Source organism: Chlorocebus sabaeus, chromosome 18, assembly GCF_047675955.1.
Source record: "Chlorocebus sabaeus isolate Y175 chromosome 18, mChlSab1.0.hap1, whole genome shotgun sequence".
NCBI classification, from domain to species: domain Eukaryota; kingdom Metazoa; phylum Chordata; class Mammalia; order Primates; family Cercopithecidae; genus Chlorocebus; species Chlorocebus sabaeus.
In genome coordinates, this window is record NC_132921.1 from 21,149,020 (window position 1) to 21,169,846 (window position 20,827).

At 41.3% G+C, this 20,827-nt stretch overlaps 1 protein-coding gene across 2 annotated transcripts in view; it reads left to right on the forward strand.

The window, feature by feature from the left end:
• CPLX4 (complexin 4) overlaps nucleotides 1-20,827 on the forward strand; it is a 33,989-nt gene that overhangs the window by 4,430 nt on the left and 8,732 nt on the right. Inside the window, exons 1-2 of one of the 2 annotated variants that reach the window (XM_008013917.3) lie at nucleotides 3,439-5,324; nucleotides 10,862-10,949. In XM_008013917.3, coding sequence (XP_008012108.2) covers nucleotides 5,158-5,324; nucleotides 10,862-10,949 — 255 coding nt within the window. In that variant the 5' untranslated portion in view covers nucleotides 3,439-5,157. Of the gene's footprint in view, nucleotides 1-3,438; nucleotides 5,325-10,861; nucleotides 10,950-20,827 lie in introns of those variants that run through there. The other variant, XM_073006259.1, reaches the window with a different exon arrangement.

Genomic DNA, 20,827 nt, shown 5'->3' on the forward strand with positions numbered 1-20,827 from the left:
ATGGCCTGTTAGAAAATAACAACCACTGAATTGCCTACCAACTCAGCACTCTACCAGCATGGAAGTTCTGTGGTAGAGAGGATACAGAATAGAATACAGTTATTACCTCACCAAAAAGTGATGTCTGTGAACTGAAATGGACCAGTCATATAGTGATGGCAAAAGAAATATTTTAGGGGTCAGGCACGGTGGCTCACACCTGTAACCCCAGCACTTTGGGAGGCCAAGGTGGGAGGATCTCTTGAGCCCATGAGTTTGAGACCAGCCTGGGCAACATAGCGAGACCTTCTCTCTACAAAAAATAAAAAATTAGCCAGGTGTGATGGCACATACCTGTAGTCTCAGCCATTCAGGAGGCTGAGGCAGGAGGATCGCTTGAGCCCAGGAGATCGAGGCTATAGTGAGCCATGATTACGCACTCCAGCTTGGGTGACAGAGTAAGACCCTGTCACACACACACACACACACACACACACAAAAGATTTTGAAACGTTCAGTATAACATTGCTGAATATTTCTGGAAGACAGAAGAATCAGCCTGGGATACATTTCTTAAAATGGCCACTTTGAGAGACAAGGGACTGAGATGTTTTGAGTCTACACAGAGTCACAAATGGGTCTCACAATCTATCAGATAACCACGGTCCAAGGTAGTACTGAAGAGACTCTTCAGTCCTGTAGCTCAATGAAAACCATACTATCATGACTGGGGAATTTCTTTGCACAGCTGGTATATAGCCTTGAGTTTGTATCTACAAGAATATTAACCAATCCTATAGAAATGAAAAGAAACGTGCTACTTGGCCTGGCATTTCAATACAGTTCATTAAATATGTATTAAGTGTCTATGATGTACATGACACTCTATTACGTAAAACAAACCACTAAAATGTCTCCAGTAGGCAGTTACTAGGATTAGGACTATGTGTTTACTTCCTTTGTGGTTTCCATAATGGTCCTTCTATTTCCCCAAGACTTTTTCCTCTTTTTATATTACCTCTTTTTTCCCAGTTAGAATAGAGGTTGCAAATCAATCCCAGTGAATCTCATCTTTAGGTCATTTCTACACTTAGCCAATTAGCCAAGTGTGGTGACACATGCCTTGGCACTTGGTGACCTTTTTTTTCTTCCAGTTCTGCTGACCTTCATGAGCACAGAGGTTTAGCTGCATGGCTACCCCTGAAATGTTGTTGTGTCACCCGCTAAGAGGATATAACGACTGAGACAGGACAACCTAATCACCATGATTTCCTTGGGGAAGGTCAAAAAGGAAGATAAACTAGCCAACTTTAATTACAGAAGCAAAATTAGGCATTTGATGTGAAAAGAGAAATCCCAGGTGAAGGACTGAAATGGATTTATGCTGTTTGAATGTGATATATTTCTAAAATATAATTCCACTAATGGGATTATTGCTTCTCTAGTAAATTCTTTGGGTCATATACCATCAAATTTTTCAAGTTGACTAGGCCACAACGAATCAGTGTTTACAAAGGTGATCCATTAAATCAGAATGAGGCATGATTTTAAAAACTATGGCGAGTAGTCTTGATCCTGGGAGCTGGCAAAGAAGGCAGCAACCACTATGGCGTGGATTTGTAAGCACTAAGATGTTACTTCTATTATTGGTGGAGGGTGTCCAGGTTCCTGGCATTTTGAACAAAGAATTAGACAAAATGCACAAAGCAAGGAAAGAATAAAGCAACAAAAGCAGAGATTTATGGAAAACAAAAGTAGACTCCACAGAATGGGAGTGGCCCCAGCATGGAGGCTCAAGAGCCCCTTTACAGAATTTTCTGGGGTTTAAATACCCTTTAAAGGTTTCCCATTGATTACTTGGTGGACACCCTATGTAAATGAAGTAGTGGCCTGCAATCAGTCTGATTGGTTGCGGAAAGCAAACAATGGGAGACTGAAGTGGAGTTACAAAGTTTACACCCTATGCAAGCATCTGATTGGTCATGGAAAGCAACCAATTAGAGGCTGAAGTGAAGTTACAAAGTTACACTCCTATGCAAATACTTCGAAAGTTCTATCTGCCATGCAGAAAAAGTTGGTGGGGGTGGAGGGCGGGGAGTTGCAAAGGGTGTAAGGAAGTAGCTTCCAGTCCTTTTGTTACTTAGGTGTGGAAAGTTGGGGTTTTCCTTTTAATTTAGTTACAGGAAGTCAGCATGAATTGGCCTTAGGTTCCCTGCCCCCAGACCCTATTCTCCTGTCTCACTTTTGCCTGAAGATAACTCTCCAAGTACCTCCATCATCCCATGTAGTATCTTGATTACTTCCATTGAAAGCGAATTGCTCAAAAATAAGCCATTAGACCTAGTGGCAATCATTCATTCATTGTTTTCCCCCAAGATTCTTATTGATCACTTACTATGTGCCAAGCATGATTCTCAGAGATGGGGATGCAAAGGTGAACAAAACTGCACTGGTCTGTCTTATGGAGCGTACATTCCAATGGAGTAGGTGGAAAGGAAACAACTAAATCAATGAAAATATACTTTCAGGTAGAGTGCAGTGCTATGAAGAAAAATAGAGTAGGATAGAGTATTAAAAGGTGGGGTAGTGGAGGCAGGGTATCTTAGGATGGTCAAGGAAGTCCCTCTAAGAAGGTGAATGTGAACAGAAACCTGAATTAAGCAAGGGTGAGTCACCTAAAGATGTGTAAGAGCAATACAGGCCAGGAGGTTCCACGAGGACATAGGTGGGAGCAATCTTGGTTTAAAGGACAATGAGGACATGAATGTGATTAGAGTAGAATAAGCAAAGGGAGTGTGGCTGGCAGCTAGGCAGTGGTCAATCTTGCAGTGAGGAGTGGGGATTCTATGCAAGGACAGTAGTGAGCCATGGGATGGTGACACCTAGAGGTCCCATTCATGAATCCAGGGCATTTATTTCCCCTTTCTGAAGGAATGGAAGATTCTACCACCATTTCTACAAGATTCTACAGCCAGCCTCAGTGGCTCACACTTATAATCCCAGCACTTTGAGAAACTGAGGCAGGCAGATGGCTTGAGGTCAGGAGTTCAAGACCAGCCTGGCCAAAATGGCAAAACCCTGTCTTTACCAAAAATACAAAAACTTTGCCGGGCATGGTGGCACATGCCTGTAATCCTAGCTACTTAGGAGGCTGAGGCAGGAGAACCGCTTGAATCCGGGAGGCGGAGGTTGCAGAGAGCTGAGATCCTGCCACTGCACTACAGCCTGGGCAACAGAGCAAGGCTGTCTCCAAAAAAAAAAAAAAAAAAGAAAGGATCCTACACACACCAGCTAGTAGTTCCTGGATGTCCAAGGGCAAAGGCCATTGTAATAAATCGAAGAGTAAAAAGTTTTTTAAGTCATGACCTATTCTCAATGGAATTACCTGTTGAGGAAATAATAAGATATTTGATTTCATAAAGCATTATCAGGAGGCCTTCCATGGCCACTCTGCAGAAGCTACCACCTAAGAGTCCCCATAATGTGTGAAACCCCCTCCTCCGACCCCCCCCCACACACAAACAAACATTCAGAAAAGGACTGGACAGAGAGAAACTCCTTTACACATGGGTGCCAGAGTTTAGAACTGACACCTCACCATTAATAATATTTCCTAATTCCTCATAAAATGGAATTTTTAGAATAGATTTTATAATAAATCTAAATAATTACTTATAATAAAATGTAGACAGAACAGACAGAAACCTAAGGCTGTGGCTTTTATTTTATGGTTTGAAAAGTTCTACGAGACAACATTAATTAGTAACATTCCTCAATGAACATGCAATGTAGTTTATTATAAATGGTAATTTAGAGATAATGGTGTGAACATGTTAAGTTCCAAGCAACCCATCTAAAACTGAAAGTGGAGCTCAGTATTGTTGTACATTCTCCTCGAAGCCCTGAGCACAGCTTATACTTCACTCTAAATTATCTTTTTTAGCCTTTCATATCGAGACCATTTTAGCAGCATTTTTAAATAGATTACTAAAAGGGAAAGCAGACGGTAAAATATGTAAAGCAGGCATTTTAGGCAAGAGTCCAGATTATATAATTCCATATGATCAGAGAGATAATCACCTGTTTTCTGAGAGGACTCATGCCTTCAGATAAAATGACAATGGATTACATCTCTTCCTTCCCACCCCACCCCCTTTGGCGTGCTTTAATTAGAAAGACACTAGTGTAGATTAAAGTCTTAGCCATACTCAATTCTTCCCTTGACCTGAAGAAAACCACAGCCATCGAGAATCTGGGGGGATACAAAACATTGTCAGTTTCATCCAAGTACACTAGTGAGCTTAAATAGAGCATCCAGGAGGTGCACTATTTACACAAGAGAAAAAAGGTGACCCCTTACATATTGATGATTTGACTCACATAATGGTCTTACCTTCTGGATCACAGCCTTGAAGTGTCAAGCACATCATTTCCATGTAGACAAGTGACATTTCCGTGCAGGAGAAGGCTAAGATAATCTTCCAGATGTAAACCAAGGACCTGCTGTCTGGGTCTTTGCATTTGTCAGTTGTGTATTTATGTGTGGGACACAGTAACTGTTGAAGCAAACCGAATTCAAGCAAACTAAAAAGCAAATCCTTGCATAGTACTTAAAGTCCAATGAGATAAAATGATGGATCAACAGGATTATTTTTGCTTAATGAAGCATTCTGGGTTTTGAGTCTCATTGGACTCAGTTTTTCAACAGGATGTTGTGCTCAAGGGCTGGAATTTGGAAATTCCACAACAGCTATATAATCAGTCAGCTCTGATTAATTTAATTGAAACAGGACTCTTGATGAAGCCCTGCTGTGCTTATAATTAAAAATTTAGAAACGGGTAGGGAGAGGGGTAAATGATGTGGGGGTTTCTTTTTCCTGTGAAATTAGCAGAGTGTATTAATTCAGAAGGTAGGCAGTTGCCTCTGATTGTATGCTTTAGTAATCTGAACCATCTGCCTCTATATACTAAGGAGTTCACCACTTTAATCCAGCTTACGGCCGACAAACCACTCTTCTCTATCAGTATGCCCTTGAATAGATGAGGCTGTGCAAAGTCCTTTGCTCTTAAATGTATTGCTGTCATTGAGAATATTTGGAGGTTTTCTCTTGGGTTTGTTTGGATTTTGTTTCTTCAGCTTTTGTCTAATTTTCGTTTTATTTTTCTGGAGCAGAGAAAATGGCTTTCCTTATGAAAAGTATGATAAGTAACCAGGTAAAGAATTTAGGATTTGGTGGTGGGTCTGAAGAAAATAAAGAAGAAGGAGGTGCATCTGATCCTGCAGCAGCTCAAGGGATGACTAGAGAGGAGTATGAGGAGTATCAAAAGCAAATGATTGAGGAGAAGTGAGTACATGCTACTTCATTTCCCTTAAAAAGCAAAGGAAATTCATTCTGGCCATACCTTCTTCAGTTCTCCAGTATATTTCTCTTTGCTTTTTAAGATGCCTTTCCTTTCGCCATTTACCTCTAAACCAAGGAAAGGTTGTTCTTCTAAAGTAAACAGTTCCCTAACATCAGCAGCTACTATGTTCTGTGTTCTATATTCTACATGTATGAATGGAAATGAACAATAATAAATTAATATATATGTTGTTCTTAAAGCAGCTTAACACTTTCTGGTCTAGGCATGTTTTGATTGACCTCAATTTAATCATTTAGACGAAAAATGGTGGGTTTAACTATCTTTACATTCTTTCTAAACTTCACCCTCCTAGCAAGTAGAAAGTCTTCAAATTGTAAGAATTCAGACCTTATACCTAGAAAAGGGCCTAAAAGAACATAGTGTAGCTTCCTTGATCTTGCATGTGAGAGGAAAAAAAAAAAAAAAAAGCCCAGAAAGCATAACATGACAATTACGTCATAAGACTTGGCTTATCAAAGACTATGAATAGATTTGGGGACTGTTTAATATGGAAATTGTAAACATACAGAAAAGTAGAATAGTAGAATGAATACCCATATATACCTATGACATAAAATCAACAGCTTACAGTTTGCTATATTTGCTTACAGATTAAATAGATAGGTGGTAGATAATAGTTTTTAAAGTAAATTACAGATGCCATATACTTCACCCCTAAATACTTCAGCCACCTTCCTCCAAAAAATAAAGGCATTCTCTTGGCTATATAAAATATAACAAATATAAAATATAGGCAACATTTTAGTTGAGTATTATAGAATGTGAAAATCACCAACTTTTCGCCACTTGAAGACTGATTCTGAAATAAATGTAATCTCTGTGTAATTTTTTAATGTTTAAGGTAGAATTAAAGTTCTTTTAATAATCAGTTAAGAAATGAAACATCAATCTATAGGTTAAATGTTTATCATATGTTTCAAAAGAAAAGTATTTCTTTTTTGCCACCTGGGCTCTTTTGCTAATGATCAATTACATAATAGTTGCCTAAGTCCTATCGCTAAGATGATTATAGGTGAAAAGGTTAATGACCTGGAGGAAACAAAGAAAGTACAAAGACTACATTTAGCGGAAACCTTGTCTATTGTATTCTTTTGAAAGAAATCATGGCTTATAAACTACCTAGAATACATTATGCTTGGTTCTGCAGTAAATTAAAGATGGTTTTTTAAAAAAATGTCAATGCAACTAGCAAAACTGATGTTGGTGCTAAGACTTGGGCAAAAGAAGCAGCATTCCTTGAATATTGGCTGATTTTACCTATGGTATGCAAAACAACAAAAAGCTGTAAAAGCAAAATAAGTACTGTGTAATGGAGAATAGAAGACAAACATCAGCATCAAACATTCTCAGATCAAGAAGGCTAATGAAAACAAAAATGTAGACTACAGTTGTGAGCATACAAAATATCATTTAATATGTTCAAGCAGCAGATCCGACTACAGATCTATTTGATTAACTAATGTCCTAGTTTTCCTTAATTTTATATCTGGACAGATCAAAGCTCAAAATGGCCAAATCATACAGTCAATCAGTAGATTGAGTTGTCAGCTACTCAGCTTTTTGCGTACGTGTGTGTGAGAATATTATATATTTGTGTAGTCACTCAGTTTAAGAAATAGTGTCAGGACAATGGGGCATTCGGCTTCCCTATGATACAGAGGGATGACTTTCAGTCTATTGTTTGAATTTTCAAGAGTTTCACCACCTAGAATGCACTACGTAGTCGGCATTAAAAATAATTCATCACAAGATAAACACAGAGATAGCTACAAACAGTAGAGTATATATAATAATTAAAATGAATGTTAGCAAATAAAAGCCTCCTACCTAAACCCATCCTCATCATTTTAGGAAGTGGGGAGATTGACTATATGAATTATAAATAAAAAACTATTTAGCAATGGACTCTAATAATGCACATTCAGTTTTCTTTTCCTTCTGTGTTCAATGTGCGTGTGTGTGTGTGTGGGTGCACACCACTGGTAACATTAGTACTGAAAGAGATCTAAACATAAATAGACTATCTGGAAAGGAAATAAAACAATAGTCTGTTTATCCCTACATTTTCTCAATTATATTAAAATGTTTCTTTGCCTTACTTATGCTTCAGCAGTTTCTACAATACCATTTGTAACTTGACTCTGACCTTTGTTTTATTCAGTAATTGTTTGGACGTCTAGTATGAGCATAGCATTGTGAGGAATGTACTGAAATGGAACAGATGGGTTTTCTTCTGCAGGAATTTACACTTTACGGGGAGACTAGCTAGCTGCATGTGACTATAAACGGAGCAACCAGTTTTTCTGTGTGATTTGTAGACTGGCTCTAGAGGACTGGAATCTAACTCTGTGTAGCATTAGTATCAACAAATGGATCAATGCGGTTTATAGTTATCTGATTTTCAACAAAGGCGCCAAAATAATCAGACCAGGAACGGAAAGTCTTTTCAACAAATGGTGCTAAACAACCGAAAAACATTGAACTTTGAACCCTACTTGACACTACACAAAAATTAATTTGTTATGCGTCATACACATAAACATAAAAGCCAAAATTATAAAGCTTTTCGAAAAACAGAGTAGGAGAATATCTTTGCAACTTGAAAGTAGATGAAGGTTTCTTTATCATGACCCAGATTGGCAATGACCTTATCAATGACCATAAAATTATTAAATGATAAATTCAACTCTAAGTTGAAAACTTTTATACGTTAAAAGATGCCATTAAGAAAATAAATGGGTAAGCCAGACTGAGAGGATATATTTGGAAAATATATCTGACAAAGGACTGGGATCTAGGAAATATGAAGAACTCCTAAAACTTAATAATAAAAGCAAAAAGAAAAAGGGAAAAGTTGGAACAAATACTTCAGAAAGATAGATACATGGCCAATTAGTACATGAAAATCTTACGTGAAAGTACATGAAAAGCTGCCTAATATCATTAGTTGTCTTGGAAATGGAAAAAATGTAAATCACAGTAAAGTAGCACTCCATAAATACCAATATGACTAAAATCAAAAAGACAAAAAATATTAGATGTTGCCAAAATGTGAAACCACTAGAACTCTTGTTTCAATTGTTGAGACATAAACTAGTATGACCACTTTGGAGAAAGGTCTTGCTGTTTCTTATAAAACTAAATGTATCCCAGTAAGTCACCCTAGAACTCAGCAAATTCCATGCCTAGTTATTTACCTAGTAGAAATTAAAATAGATGTCCACAATAAAAGCTAGAACAACAATATTCAAATCAGCTTTACTCACTGTAGCCCCAAATGGGAAATGATTCTGGTGTTCATTAACAGAAAAATGACTAGACAAACGGTGATTGTATTTGTGCAAACAATAGAATACTTACCACTCAGCAATAAAAAGGAACCAGCTACTAATACATAAAACAACAAGGTGAAATCTCAAAAGTATTTTACGCTGAGTGAAAGAGGCCTTACACAAACATGAACTGTATAGTTCCATTTTATGAAGTTCTAGAACAGGCAAAACCAATCTATGGTAGAAGAGGTGTGGTGGTTGCCTCTAGGGCTAGGGGGTAGGCCTTGATCAGGAATGGGGTTGGGTAAATTTTCCCAGGTGAGAGTAATGTTTTCTATCTTGAGAGAGTTTTGGGTTACACAGGTGTGTGCATTTTGGGGACTCTTTGAATGGTGTGCCTAAGAGGTTTGTGCATTGCATTGCATACAACTTTTGCTTCACAAGAAGAAAAGAGAAGCTATAAACAAACATTTCACGCTAGTTAATGACATGCATATTGAAGAGTTTGGGGAAATGTTACTGATTTCTGCAACTTTGAAATGTATCAAAAAAGTAAAACGTGGATAAAGAGAGGAATAGATGTGATAAAAATGTACCGTGAGATGCAAATTGTAGAATCTAGATGGATTTGATATTAAAATTCTTTCAACTTTTCTGTATGTTTGGAAGTTTTTACAGTAAAACGTGGGGAGAAAAGGTCTGCTGCTTGTCCACGCCACAGGTCGCTAATCTCCTGGACAGGTTACTTTATTCGGTGTCCCTCTCCAAAACTAGAAGGTTGAACTCGATGCTTTCTCATGCCCGCTCCAGACCTGACACTCTGTGGCTGGAAATGAGTTCAGAGAGCACCTGAGCCCAGGACCTGTGATCAGTAGTTTAACCTGATCGTTTGCTGCAGATCCTTCCTTAATTAACACTTAGCTGTTTGCGTAATGGTGAAGATTATTTCCAAACTCAGAGTCAAGACATAGAAACCAGTTTTCACCTGAAAATAAGAACAGGGGATTTGTTTTAAGCAGATACTGCTTTCCTCAAAGATAGTTCACCAGGTCCACGGGTAGAATTCCCGTTAGGCCTCACATGGGCCTAAACCAGGAAGCAGGAGGCTGTTGAGAGGCCACGAGCACTCTTTCCCCATCTCTTGCCATTGCTTCTATCTGGGCATGACTGCTTTGTTCTTCCTCAGCAGCCAGACTACAAGGTTGGTGGAAAATGACAGCCAATGGCTACCAAGTTCATCTGTTATTTTGCCAGCCACATTGCAAGTGTCTGTCATTCTTAGCACCAATCCTATATTTTCAAAGAAGAGATTTCATTTACTGAGCTTGGTCTAACCCTATATAGCCAGAGCGCAGGGCCGTGTATGTAAATTCAGCTACCAATAAAGCACTTCTGTGGGCGGCAGGGAAGGGTGGTGGTGCTTGTGAGCTTGCAGACATCCCCAAAGGTGTCTGCTTTTGTCTGGATCATCATTAGCAGGAATGTCCATTTCAAACCAGCATAACCGTGAGTCCAATTAGATCATTCACACAGCAGGATCCCAGTCTGGCATTCTGGAAACATACCCTACCTTGTTTGGGGCTACCTCCTTCCGAACCAGGAAGAAAATGCCATGCCTAAATTGGGGTCTGGAGAGAGTAACAATGAAGGGAGACAGGTTTATATTATATCCCCCAACACCAATGGTCTTCAAAGAACTGCCTGGTTCTGGACACTGTGACCCTATTTTAGTTTGCATAAGAATCGCTCGGGAAGCTTGCTAAAAATGTAGCTTCCCCTCCCCTGCACCCCGAGATTCTGATGCAGCAGGGGCTAGGATCAGGCCCAGGAAGCTGCATTCGTCATAAGTGCACCAGCTGATTCTGAGGCTCATGGTCCTTGGCTGAACAGTCCATGGAAAACTCCATGTTAGGAATAATCACCCTGCCCTTCTCCTGGTTCCCATCATAAAGAGATTCCTAGGACCAAATTGTCTTTGGGACTTAGGGGTATATACTGAAAGTTATGACAGTAGAGTGACAGACAGGCAGACATTTGGGGACCTAGGAAAAATATCCCGTATTTCCCAAGTGTCTGCCAGCAGTGGCATCTCAGAAGGTGTAACCCAATATCTGGCTCCTCTGAGCACGGGCGGGAATGTCTTCAGCTGTCTGTATCCTTCTGATCCTTTATTCTTTAACTTTTAGGATGGAAAGAGATGCTGCATTTACACAGAAAAAGGCTGAGAGGGCATGCCTCAGAGTCCATCTCAGAGAAAAATACAGGCTTCCAAAGGTAAGACACTCTGAACACAGGAAACACCTAATCATTTCTTAATTACCAAAAAATGGGAAGTCATACTTGATTATCCACAAGGGATCATGCTGAATATATCCTAATTGTAACTGAGATGTTTGATATAGTGAAAAGGGAACTGAACGAGAAGTTCATAAAATCTTGATTCCATTTTTTAACTTAACTTCTATGAACTTCCACTGTTGTTAAAAAAAAAAAAAAATTGGAGTTAATACTTATAAATGACATTTTAACATAAATTTATCTAAAGATTCTCGAACTTCTCTATGTAAATACACAATGGGGACAATAATCATAGCTGACATTGGTTGAGCTCTTTCTAGGTACCAGGCACTGTGCTTCGTGTGTATGAATTCATTTAGGTTCTGTTATCATCTCTGCCTTACCATAGAGGAAACACAGGCATGAAGAAAGTAGGTACCCTCCTGCCATGGGCCAGACAGCCAGGAAAGGCAGAGCCCATGGTCCTGATGTCTATGATATTCCACCTCTATTTAAAATGAACCATCGATTGCTGGTTTGGGGAATAATGTAGTAGAGACAGTCATCACCCAGCACCATCTTATGCATCTCAGCACTGGCTGAGGATGACTGCTGTAGGCTGTGGCCGAGTGAGTCGTTGGTCTCCTGGTGGGAAGGGAATGCCTTGACATGTTGTAGAACATGTCTTAGATGTACTATTCCAGGGCTTGCATCCAGTAATGACAGAGGGCCTGTCACTTGCTACTCTGACTCATACCACCAGACTCCAGCTTTACTACCTGTCTACCTGACTAAACGACTCCACCTTCAACTTCTGGGTTGGTCATTCAACTTCATATTCCAAAGATACACCATCCCTTAAAGAACATCTTCCATCTGGAGAAGCCAAAGAAAAAGATCCTCCAAAGGGCATGATCCCAAGTATGAGAGCCACCTCCAAATCCGGGTGGTTTAGAAAGTGCTGCTAAACCAACTCCTTCCATTGATCCCCAGCAGATCCCAAAAAAAAAACTGGTTTTAGAAACTATAAGCATTAAACAAGGGAGAGTCCACTGTCTATTCAAGGTCACTGATGAAATCACCAAAGACTTAAACATAGTAGAGGTTGATCCCTAAGGTTCCCAAGGAACCCGGGTTCTGTTCTTAATAAGGGAAGGAAAACCCACAACAAAATGTAAGCTTATTTCATCCACAAACAATGAACTTGTAAAAGAATGCCTTGCTTTTCCTATCCCACCCTCCATTCAGGTTTAATAACTTTTCCCCACTGTGCTTGCATTTTGGAAGAGTGAAGCACTTCTAAACACTGTCCTTTCCACTTTCATTGTCTGGTGAATTTCCTGAAACTCCCTGGATGTCACTGGCTCTCTTTAGCAATGTGGCCTCCCCCTAGGCAGGAAACTTGACTCAGATTCATGCTGCTTCACTGAAGCCTCTGGCCTCTGCTCTTGTGCCATCTGATTAAGGCACCATCAATCTTGTTGGAATGAAGCAGAAATTTCTCACACACACACACGATTGGCTGGGTGTGCATCATCCAGAATGGTAGGGCTTTTTAAAGATTTATTTTTGACAACTGTTATTCTTCTGTAGGGATCTAGGGAGAACTGGGGTTCAGTTGTGGCTCTGTGACACAGTATCACATGGTTTTTAAAAATATACGAGTCTCTTAATTTACGCAGCAGGAATAGAAAAAAAAATCTGAGCCTCAGTATCCTCATCTATAAAATGAGGGCTGAAGTACCTAACTTCATAGGATCTTTGTCTGAGATAATGCAATATAAAGAACCTAGTACAGCACCTGACAATAGAGCTCTTATTGTTGACATTATGATCTCTGGGCACAAAAGTCTTATTTCCTGATAATAACAACCAGGGGTCTTGAGGACTGCCAGTCCTTAGGTGTGTAATCAATGCAACAATGGAGGTTCCTGAGCCTCAAGGCCCCAAGCTTTTTATCTTTTTCTCCACTAATGGTGAATCAGCAGTCTTGCTGACTTCCAGATCCTCAGGAGTGAACACCCTTAGACTTAGCAGTAAGGTTTAAGTACTCTTCCGAGAAAAATAATTCTCAAATCTCTGTGCCAGGGTATCCTTTGAAACAAAAGCCTTTCCAACAGAAACTATGGAAAAAGGAAAAAATGATAGCCATGAAATGCACAAATCCAGGTCCTCCCCGGAGAATGATTGCGGCTATACCTGCATAGGCTACTGCTCCCTAAAGCCAGCTAGGGGGAGGGACCGAGATGAAGGACGTTGATGAATGAACAGTAGAGCTTACCAGTGTCTCTCATTGCCTGGCTCACTGATGTTCATATATCCCCTTTTCTATAGCTGTTTCAAATGCATAATGCATTTGAGACCCCACCTGATTTTCTCATAGACCATGAAAGAGACCATAAAGCTCATCTAATAATCTCATACCACTGCGTCATTTTATACCTGGGGAAACTGCAGCCCAGGGGGGTTAAGTAGCTTTGCAATAAGCCACATCTTCTGTGACAGACTCAGGATTGGAACTCAGGCCCCACAACCATGAAAAAGAGCAGTTTGTTCACAAAAGGACTTTGACAGAGCTCCCTGTCTCAAGGCATTTGTTCTTTCTACTTCTTTTTTGTTTTTTCTTTTTTTGAGAAGGAGTCTGTTGCCTGTTGCCCAGGGTGGAGTGCAGTGGCACAATCTCAGCTCACTGCAAGCTCTGCCTCCCAGGTTCACGCCATTCTCCTGCCTCAGCCTCCTGAGTAGCTGGGACTACAGGCGCCCGCCACCATGCCCAGCTAATTTTTTGTATTTTTAGTAGAGATGGGGTTTCACTGTGTTAGCCAAATGGTCTCGATCTCCTGACCTTGTGATCCGCCTGCCTCAGCCTCTGAAAGTGCTGGGATTACAGGCGTGAGCTACCACGCCCGGCCTCTTTTTACTCTTAATATTTGAGCTGTTCCCCAAAATTTTAGGGCAGTTTTGAATTCCATGTGGCTTTAAAAAAAAATGGGAGTATATTCTTTCTCCTGTGTTGTCTAACAGTTTGACCCTAGATCTGCAAGCAGCTGTCTAAATTCCAAATACAATCCAAACAAACAGATGAGGATTTCACTTGAAAACATTGTACACACCATCATTCACTGCAGTTTACGTCCAGGCGGGGACCCCCTTCTCCAAGGGCATTTTTTGTTTGTTTAAGTTCTAGGGTACATGTGCACAACGTGCAGGTCTATTACATATATATACATGTGCCATGTTGGTGTGCTGCACCCATTAACTCGTCATTTACATTAGGTATATCTCCTAATGCTATCCCTCCCCCATTCTCCCACCCCACGACAGGCCCCGGTGTGTGGTGTTCCCCACCCTGTGCCCAAGTATTCTCATTGTTCAATTCCCACCTATGCGTGAGAACATGCGGTGTTTGGTTTTCTGTCCATGCGCTAGTTTGCTCAGAATGATGGTTTCCAGCTTCATTTGTGTCCCTACAAAGGACATGAACTCATCCTTTTTTTATGGCTGCATAGTATTCCATGGTGTATGTGTGCCATATTTTCTTAATCCAGTCTATCATTGATGGACATCTGGGTTGGTTCCAAGTCTTTACTATTGTGAATAGTGCCGCAATAAACATACGTGTCATGTGTCTTTATAGCAATATGATTTATAATCCTTTGGGTATATACCCAGTAATGGGATGGGTAGGTCAAATGGTATTTCTAGTTCTAGATCCTTGAGGAATCACCACACTGTCTTCCACAATGGTTGAACTAGTTTACAGTCCCACCAACAGTGTAAAAGTGTTCCTATTTCTCCACATCCTCTCCAGCACCTGTTGTTTCCTGACTTTTTAATGATCGCCATTCTAACTGGTGTGAGATGGCATCTCATTGTGGTTTTCATTTGCATTTCTCTGATGGCCAGAGATGATGAACATTTTTTCACGTGTCTGTTGGCTGCATGAATGTCTTCTTTTGAGAAGTGTCTGTTCATATCCTTTGCCCACTTTGTGATGGGGTCGTTTGCTTTTTTCCTGTAAATTTGTTTAAGTTCTTTGTAGATTCTGGATATTAGCCCTTTGTCAGATGAGTAGATTGCAAAAATTTTCTTCTATTCTGTAGGTTGCCTGTTCACTCTGATGGTAGTTTCTTTTGCTGTGCAGAAGCTCTTTAGTTTAATTAGATCCCATTTGTCAATTTTGGCTTTTGTTGCCGTTGCTTTTGGTGTTTTAGACATGAAGTCCTTGTCCATGCCTATGTCCTGAATGGTATTGCCTAGGTTTTCTTCTAGGGTTTTTATGGTTTTAGGTCTGACATTTAAGTCTTTAATCCAAGCTAAAGGAGGATGTTCGAACCCATCACAAAGAAGCTAAAAACCTTGAAAAAAGATTGGACGAATGGCTAACTAGAATAAACAGCGTAGAGACGACCTCTTAAATGACCTGATGGAGCTGAAAATCATGGCACGAGAACTACATGACACATGCACAAGCTTCAGTAGCCGATTCGATCAACACCGATCAAGGGTATCAGTGATTGAAGATCAAATGAATGAAATGAAGCGAGAAGAGAAGTTTAGAGAAAAAAGTGTAAAAAGAAGTAAACAAAGCCTCCAAGAAATATGGGACTATGTGAAAAGACCACATCTACGTCTGATTGGTGTACCTGAAAGGGGCGTGTTTATATTTGGTTGCATTCGTAACACTGGATTCTACACACAGTGTTTCAAAACTGTGCCTATGGTATGGAAGATACTACAAATACCAATAATACAATTGTCTGCTTTTTGTAAACCACATAGAAATTCTAATCCCGTATAGCTAGCCATAAAAACAGCACCTAATAAAACTACACGATAAGAAAAATCGGCTACTCTGGGCATACTGCCTATGAGTTAGCCCTGCTCTGCAAGGAGCAGTTTAAAAACTAAAATTAAAATATTTTTTAAAATCAGCTGGATCGTATTCCACTCAGTCCAGTTATCACCAGCTGTGGCTAACTTCCCCTACCCCAGTGCAACACCTTGCGCTTGCAAACCAGCCCCACCCTTGGGAGCCTCCTCTGCCTCCCGCGCTGTCACTTGTCACACGTTACCCTCCCGCCCGCGTCCCCCCCACCGAGGAGGCTCTGGGTACGGGGACCCTTCGATGGCCCATGTGGCGAAAAAGAGGCTCCGGGGGACAGACACGTTTCCCAGGCTAACGTCTGCCTAGGCTGTGCAGAACAGCCGCTCCCCTCCAAGTCAGATCCCGGCTGGAGCGCGGAGGGCGCCGCGGCAGCCAGCGCGGGCCCCGAATCCTCGACGCCGGCGCCCCCTGGTGTTCCTAGCGCCGCGGCCACTGGCACCCGCGGGAGGGGGAATCCGGGCTGCGGGTGGTGGCAGGACCAGGGCAGGGCAGAAGCCAATTTCTAGAGGTGACTTAAAAAAAAAAAAAAAAAAAAGTCTTGATAGGTCATTGGATGGAATGGGGGAAAAACAAAACAACAACAAAGAAAGAAAGAAAAGAAAAAAAAAGTTGTATTATTTTGTTATTAAGGACCTGGTCGTGCGTTTCCTATCCTCCCATGGCATAACGGGAGAGGGAGCTCGCAAACAGCCGAGTTTCCGCTGTCTCCGCAGTGACTGTGCTGGAGAGAGATTCTGAAGCGACAGCAATCGAGGGCGGGCTGAAGGAGTTGGAATCTTCAGCCTTGAGAGGATATGACTGAATAAATGAAGCTTATGGGGGCAGAATCATGCCCCAGGCCTCCAGTGCCATGCTTTTTATTCTAATGCTGAATTCAGCCAACTTACCCAGTGGCTTGGCTGCTGGTTGTTTGAACTGTAGGTACCTAAGGTCTGTCTCATTATGCAGAGGAATCTCCGCAATGGATCCTTTAGAGAGCCATCCTCAGAGAGAGGCCGGGCACGGTGGCTCACGCCTGTAATCCCAGCTCTTTAAGAGACCGAGGCGGGCGGATCACCTGAGGTCAAGAGTTCAAAACGAGCCTGGCCAACATGGTGAAATCCCGTCTCTACTAAACATACAAAAAAAAAAAAAAAAAATTAGCTGGGCGTGGTGGCGGGCCACTGTCATTCCAGCTACCCAGGAGGCTGAGGCAGGAGAATTGCTGGAACCCGGGAGGCAGAGGATGCAGTGAGCTGAGATCGGGCCACTGCACTCCAGCCTCGGCGATAGAGCAAGACTCCATCTCAAAAAATAAATAAATACATAAATAAATAAAAATTTTAAAAAGCCATCAGAAAAACATGGTGGGGATGCGAGGTGTAGGGTTTTGTCTCCTAGATACTTCATTAAGGAGCAAGGAGACCCTGAAAGGCCAGACAGTGCCCATCTGGGTCACTAGGAGATGTAATTGAGAAGCCCAAGGCATGGTGCTCTGTCCAAAGAACTGGAGGGAAGGAGAGGAGAGGCAGGCCTGCCAGTGCTGCCTCTTACTGCGGCCAGGGGAGGGCTGACTCAGGGCTGAAGCAAAGGAACTGCTGTATTCGGTGGGAAACAGAGCAACAGATTCCCAGGTCCTTATGAGTCACCTCCATGGGGCTTGGCTTCCGAGGTCATCTGAGGAACATGCCAACCATCACTCCCCTCCAACCCTCTAAGTTCTTTTCCTAGAACAGGTTCAGGTTCCTGGATGACCACAATACTTTGGTTCCTTGACACCAGTGTCTGAGTGCTGTTTCTCTTTTCAATAGACTTACTTTTTTACGTCCGGAAAAGAACATACCATATGTGTGCGCTCTATACATAACCATAAGGATCATATACATTTAGGGACGTGCCAAAGGTCACAAAGCTTGCTGTGACAAATGGAGACTCAAGCCTCCTTACTCTTCATCCACTACTTTTTCATCCCCCTTTCTCCTCATATCCCTTTAAACTGGGCATCAGATTCCTGGTGGTGGACTTTAGAACTGAACACACTGTCTAACAAAGAAAATGGCACAGGACAGAAAGCAGGGATCACTGGGACTCTAGTGGGCTCCTAATAACCTTCCCCTCCCTGCCAGGTTTGCAGAATACTTAGGCTGTACCATCTTCTAAAGCCCATATTGGGTAAGCATTCATAGTAATAGTATTAACAGCCCACAGGGAATTGGACGAATTTAACAGGTCCTCCAGCTAATGAGGGATGACCCCCTGGGTACCTCATTCACAATTCCCCAGGGTCACCGCCACAGCGCTTACATAACAGCAGGATTCAGTTCTAGACCCTTCCCCTGACCAAGGCCCGACAGGGAGCAGATCTGAGAAAATGTCTTCCCAGGAGCTGTCAGGTCTAATGAGGATAACTATGTCACATTTTGGAATTAGAACTGTATTTTCTAAAGAAATTATTTGGCTGGTGTTTCCTCTGAAAAAGAGTTTCACTCTATTGCTGACAGGGAAAAGCAAATGTAGACTCTTTGAAAAGGAGCAGCATAAGCCATAGCCCTCTAGATAAACAATAAAAGGTCTTGGGTCTCAAGTTTATTAATTGTTAGTGACAATACTATTTGCTATGCCAATGTCTTTTGATGATCATTGTTAATTTCAGTAATCAGATAAGTAATTAAATAAGTGCAGTAAACAAATTACAGTTATCTGCAGTATGTATATGTATATGTATCTATACCAATCATTATAATGTCCATGAACACATATCCAGATTATGTCGATATCCTCTAGTTGTCAAATTATAGGTCATCAGAGGACTTAAAATGCCTAAAGTCATCCTTGATGCTTATGTTAGATTTGGATCACACACCACTAATTATTCCAGACCCTGTATCTTCAGTTTCTCCTTCTTCATTGACCTCTCCTTAATAAAAGAGGTCAAATCTCTCCCATCTAAAACAAGCAAACAGTACTTTCTGAGTAAACATGGCTTTTTAGGTATCTTCCCTTAAATGACTAGTCCTCACTGCTCTGCTGAAACCTTCTTTTTCCAGATGTTCAATGTCTGTCTAAATACAGTGGGTGGTTCCCTTAATTTCTCTTGGGGCCTCTTTGTTTCTTCTAGCACTGGTGATCGCTTCTTCCTTAAAGCCCTCTTCTCCTCAGCTTGCAGACATCACCCTCTGGTTCTTGTTCTTGTTCTTTTACTGCTTCTTCTTCATGAGTTATCTTTCTCTGTCTGCCTCCAAATTGTGGGATATTCTAGGGTGCCCCCTTGGCTGGCTCTTCTCACTCAAGCCTGAACATTGTCCACGAGGGCTGCACCTTGCCGTTGCTTTCTGCTACCACCTACATGTTGATGATTCTCAAATCTGTACTTCCAGACCACATCTTCTCCCCAAATTTCCAAACTGCAGCTACCTTTACTTGGACATTTCACAGATAGAACCAGCTCATATCCAAAACTTACTTGCTCATCCTCCCTCTAAACCTGCTCCTCCTATAGACTCCACTTCCATGGGTGACTTTCCCGACAAGCCCATCTCCCAGGCTGGCTACCAGATGTCACCACTGCCTCTTCCCTCCTTGCTCCAGCTGCACGTCCAGTAAATCGTCAAGTCATCTTAATTCACTTCTGAATAGTTCTCAATTCACCATAGCTTTTCTACTTGGAGTCTTGTCCCTCTCCACACTGAGGTTTCTAAAATGCAAATCTGATCCTCTTTCTTCCCTGTTTTTGTTGTTGTTGTTGTTGTTGTTGTTGTTGTTGTTGTTGTTTAAGGCCACTATGTCTTTTAGAATAAAATCCAAACTCCTTGTCCTGTATGCCATAATATGAATCCTGTCTCTCCAACTTCACCTCTTGGTACTACTCCCTGCCTGGACTAGCACTTCCTCCTGCTCTGTTCCGTGCTCCCTGTGGCCTTTCTGTAAGACTCTGGTTAGTGCCACTTTTTCCAGGGCCTTCCATGATCTCCCTCCCCCTACCTAATTCTGGATTTGGTCATCCTCCTCCATGTTCCCATATATCTTGAGTCCATGTCTCCTACATCATCTTATGACCCTAAATATCTGCACCTATTGTGTGCTCCTTTAAAACAGGGGCTGACTTTTAAATCTCTCTGCTCAGTGCCTAGCAAGGTGACTGAGATATAGAAAATGGCACACACACACACACACACACTCACACACACACAGTGATTGCTGAGTAAATGGGTGTTATTGGGGAAAAAGAAAAGAAAGAAAAATGCCCGGCTAGGTACAGTGGCTCACGCCTATAATCCCAACACTTTGGGAAGCTGAGGTGGGCGGATCACGAGGTCAGGAGATCAAGACCATCCTGGTCAATATGGTGAAACCATGTCTCTACTAAAAATACACAAATTATCTGGGCGTGGTGGTGCGTGCCTGTAATCCCAGCTACTAGGGAGGCTGAGGCAGGAGAATCTCTTGAACCAGGAAGCTGGAGGTTGCAGTGAGCAGAAATCACGCCATAGCACTCCAGCCTGGCAACACAGCGAGACTCCATCTTAATAAAATAAAATAAAATAAAATAGAAACACCCAAAGAACAAAGTATCAAAAACAGCAGAAAAATTTACCCACCATTAGAGTTACATTAAACTACAATTTTATGAAAAGAACAAGTCCAGATTCAACATTGTAGTTTTGTATAAAACACAAAGGTTTCCTTGTTTTATAAGTAAAACACCATATTTCTTCAAGTAGAGGAAGTAATATGTTTTAAATAAAGCTACAAGATTCTTTCTAAAAGCAAATGTGTCCCTCTCCCTGGCCAATTTAAAATGTATATGTAAGTCAAGCTAAATTAATAAGAGAAAACAGTTCCACAATGAACCCTAATCCTATTAACAGAATTGTCAATCTAGGTTAGTCATTGAAAAATAATGTTGTGACCCCTGCTGAGCTATATGATTTAGTTACACCTGGTGTTTGTCTGCCGTATTAAGGGCACCATTCATTTCGAATAAAGATGCATATAGGAGAAACTCAAC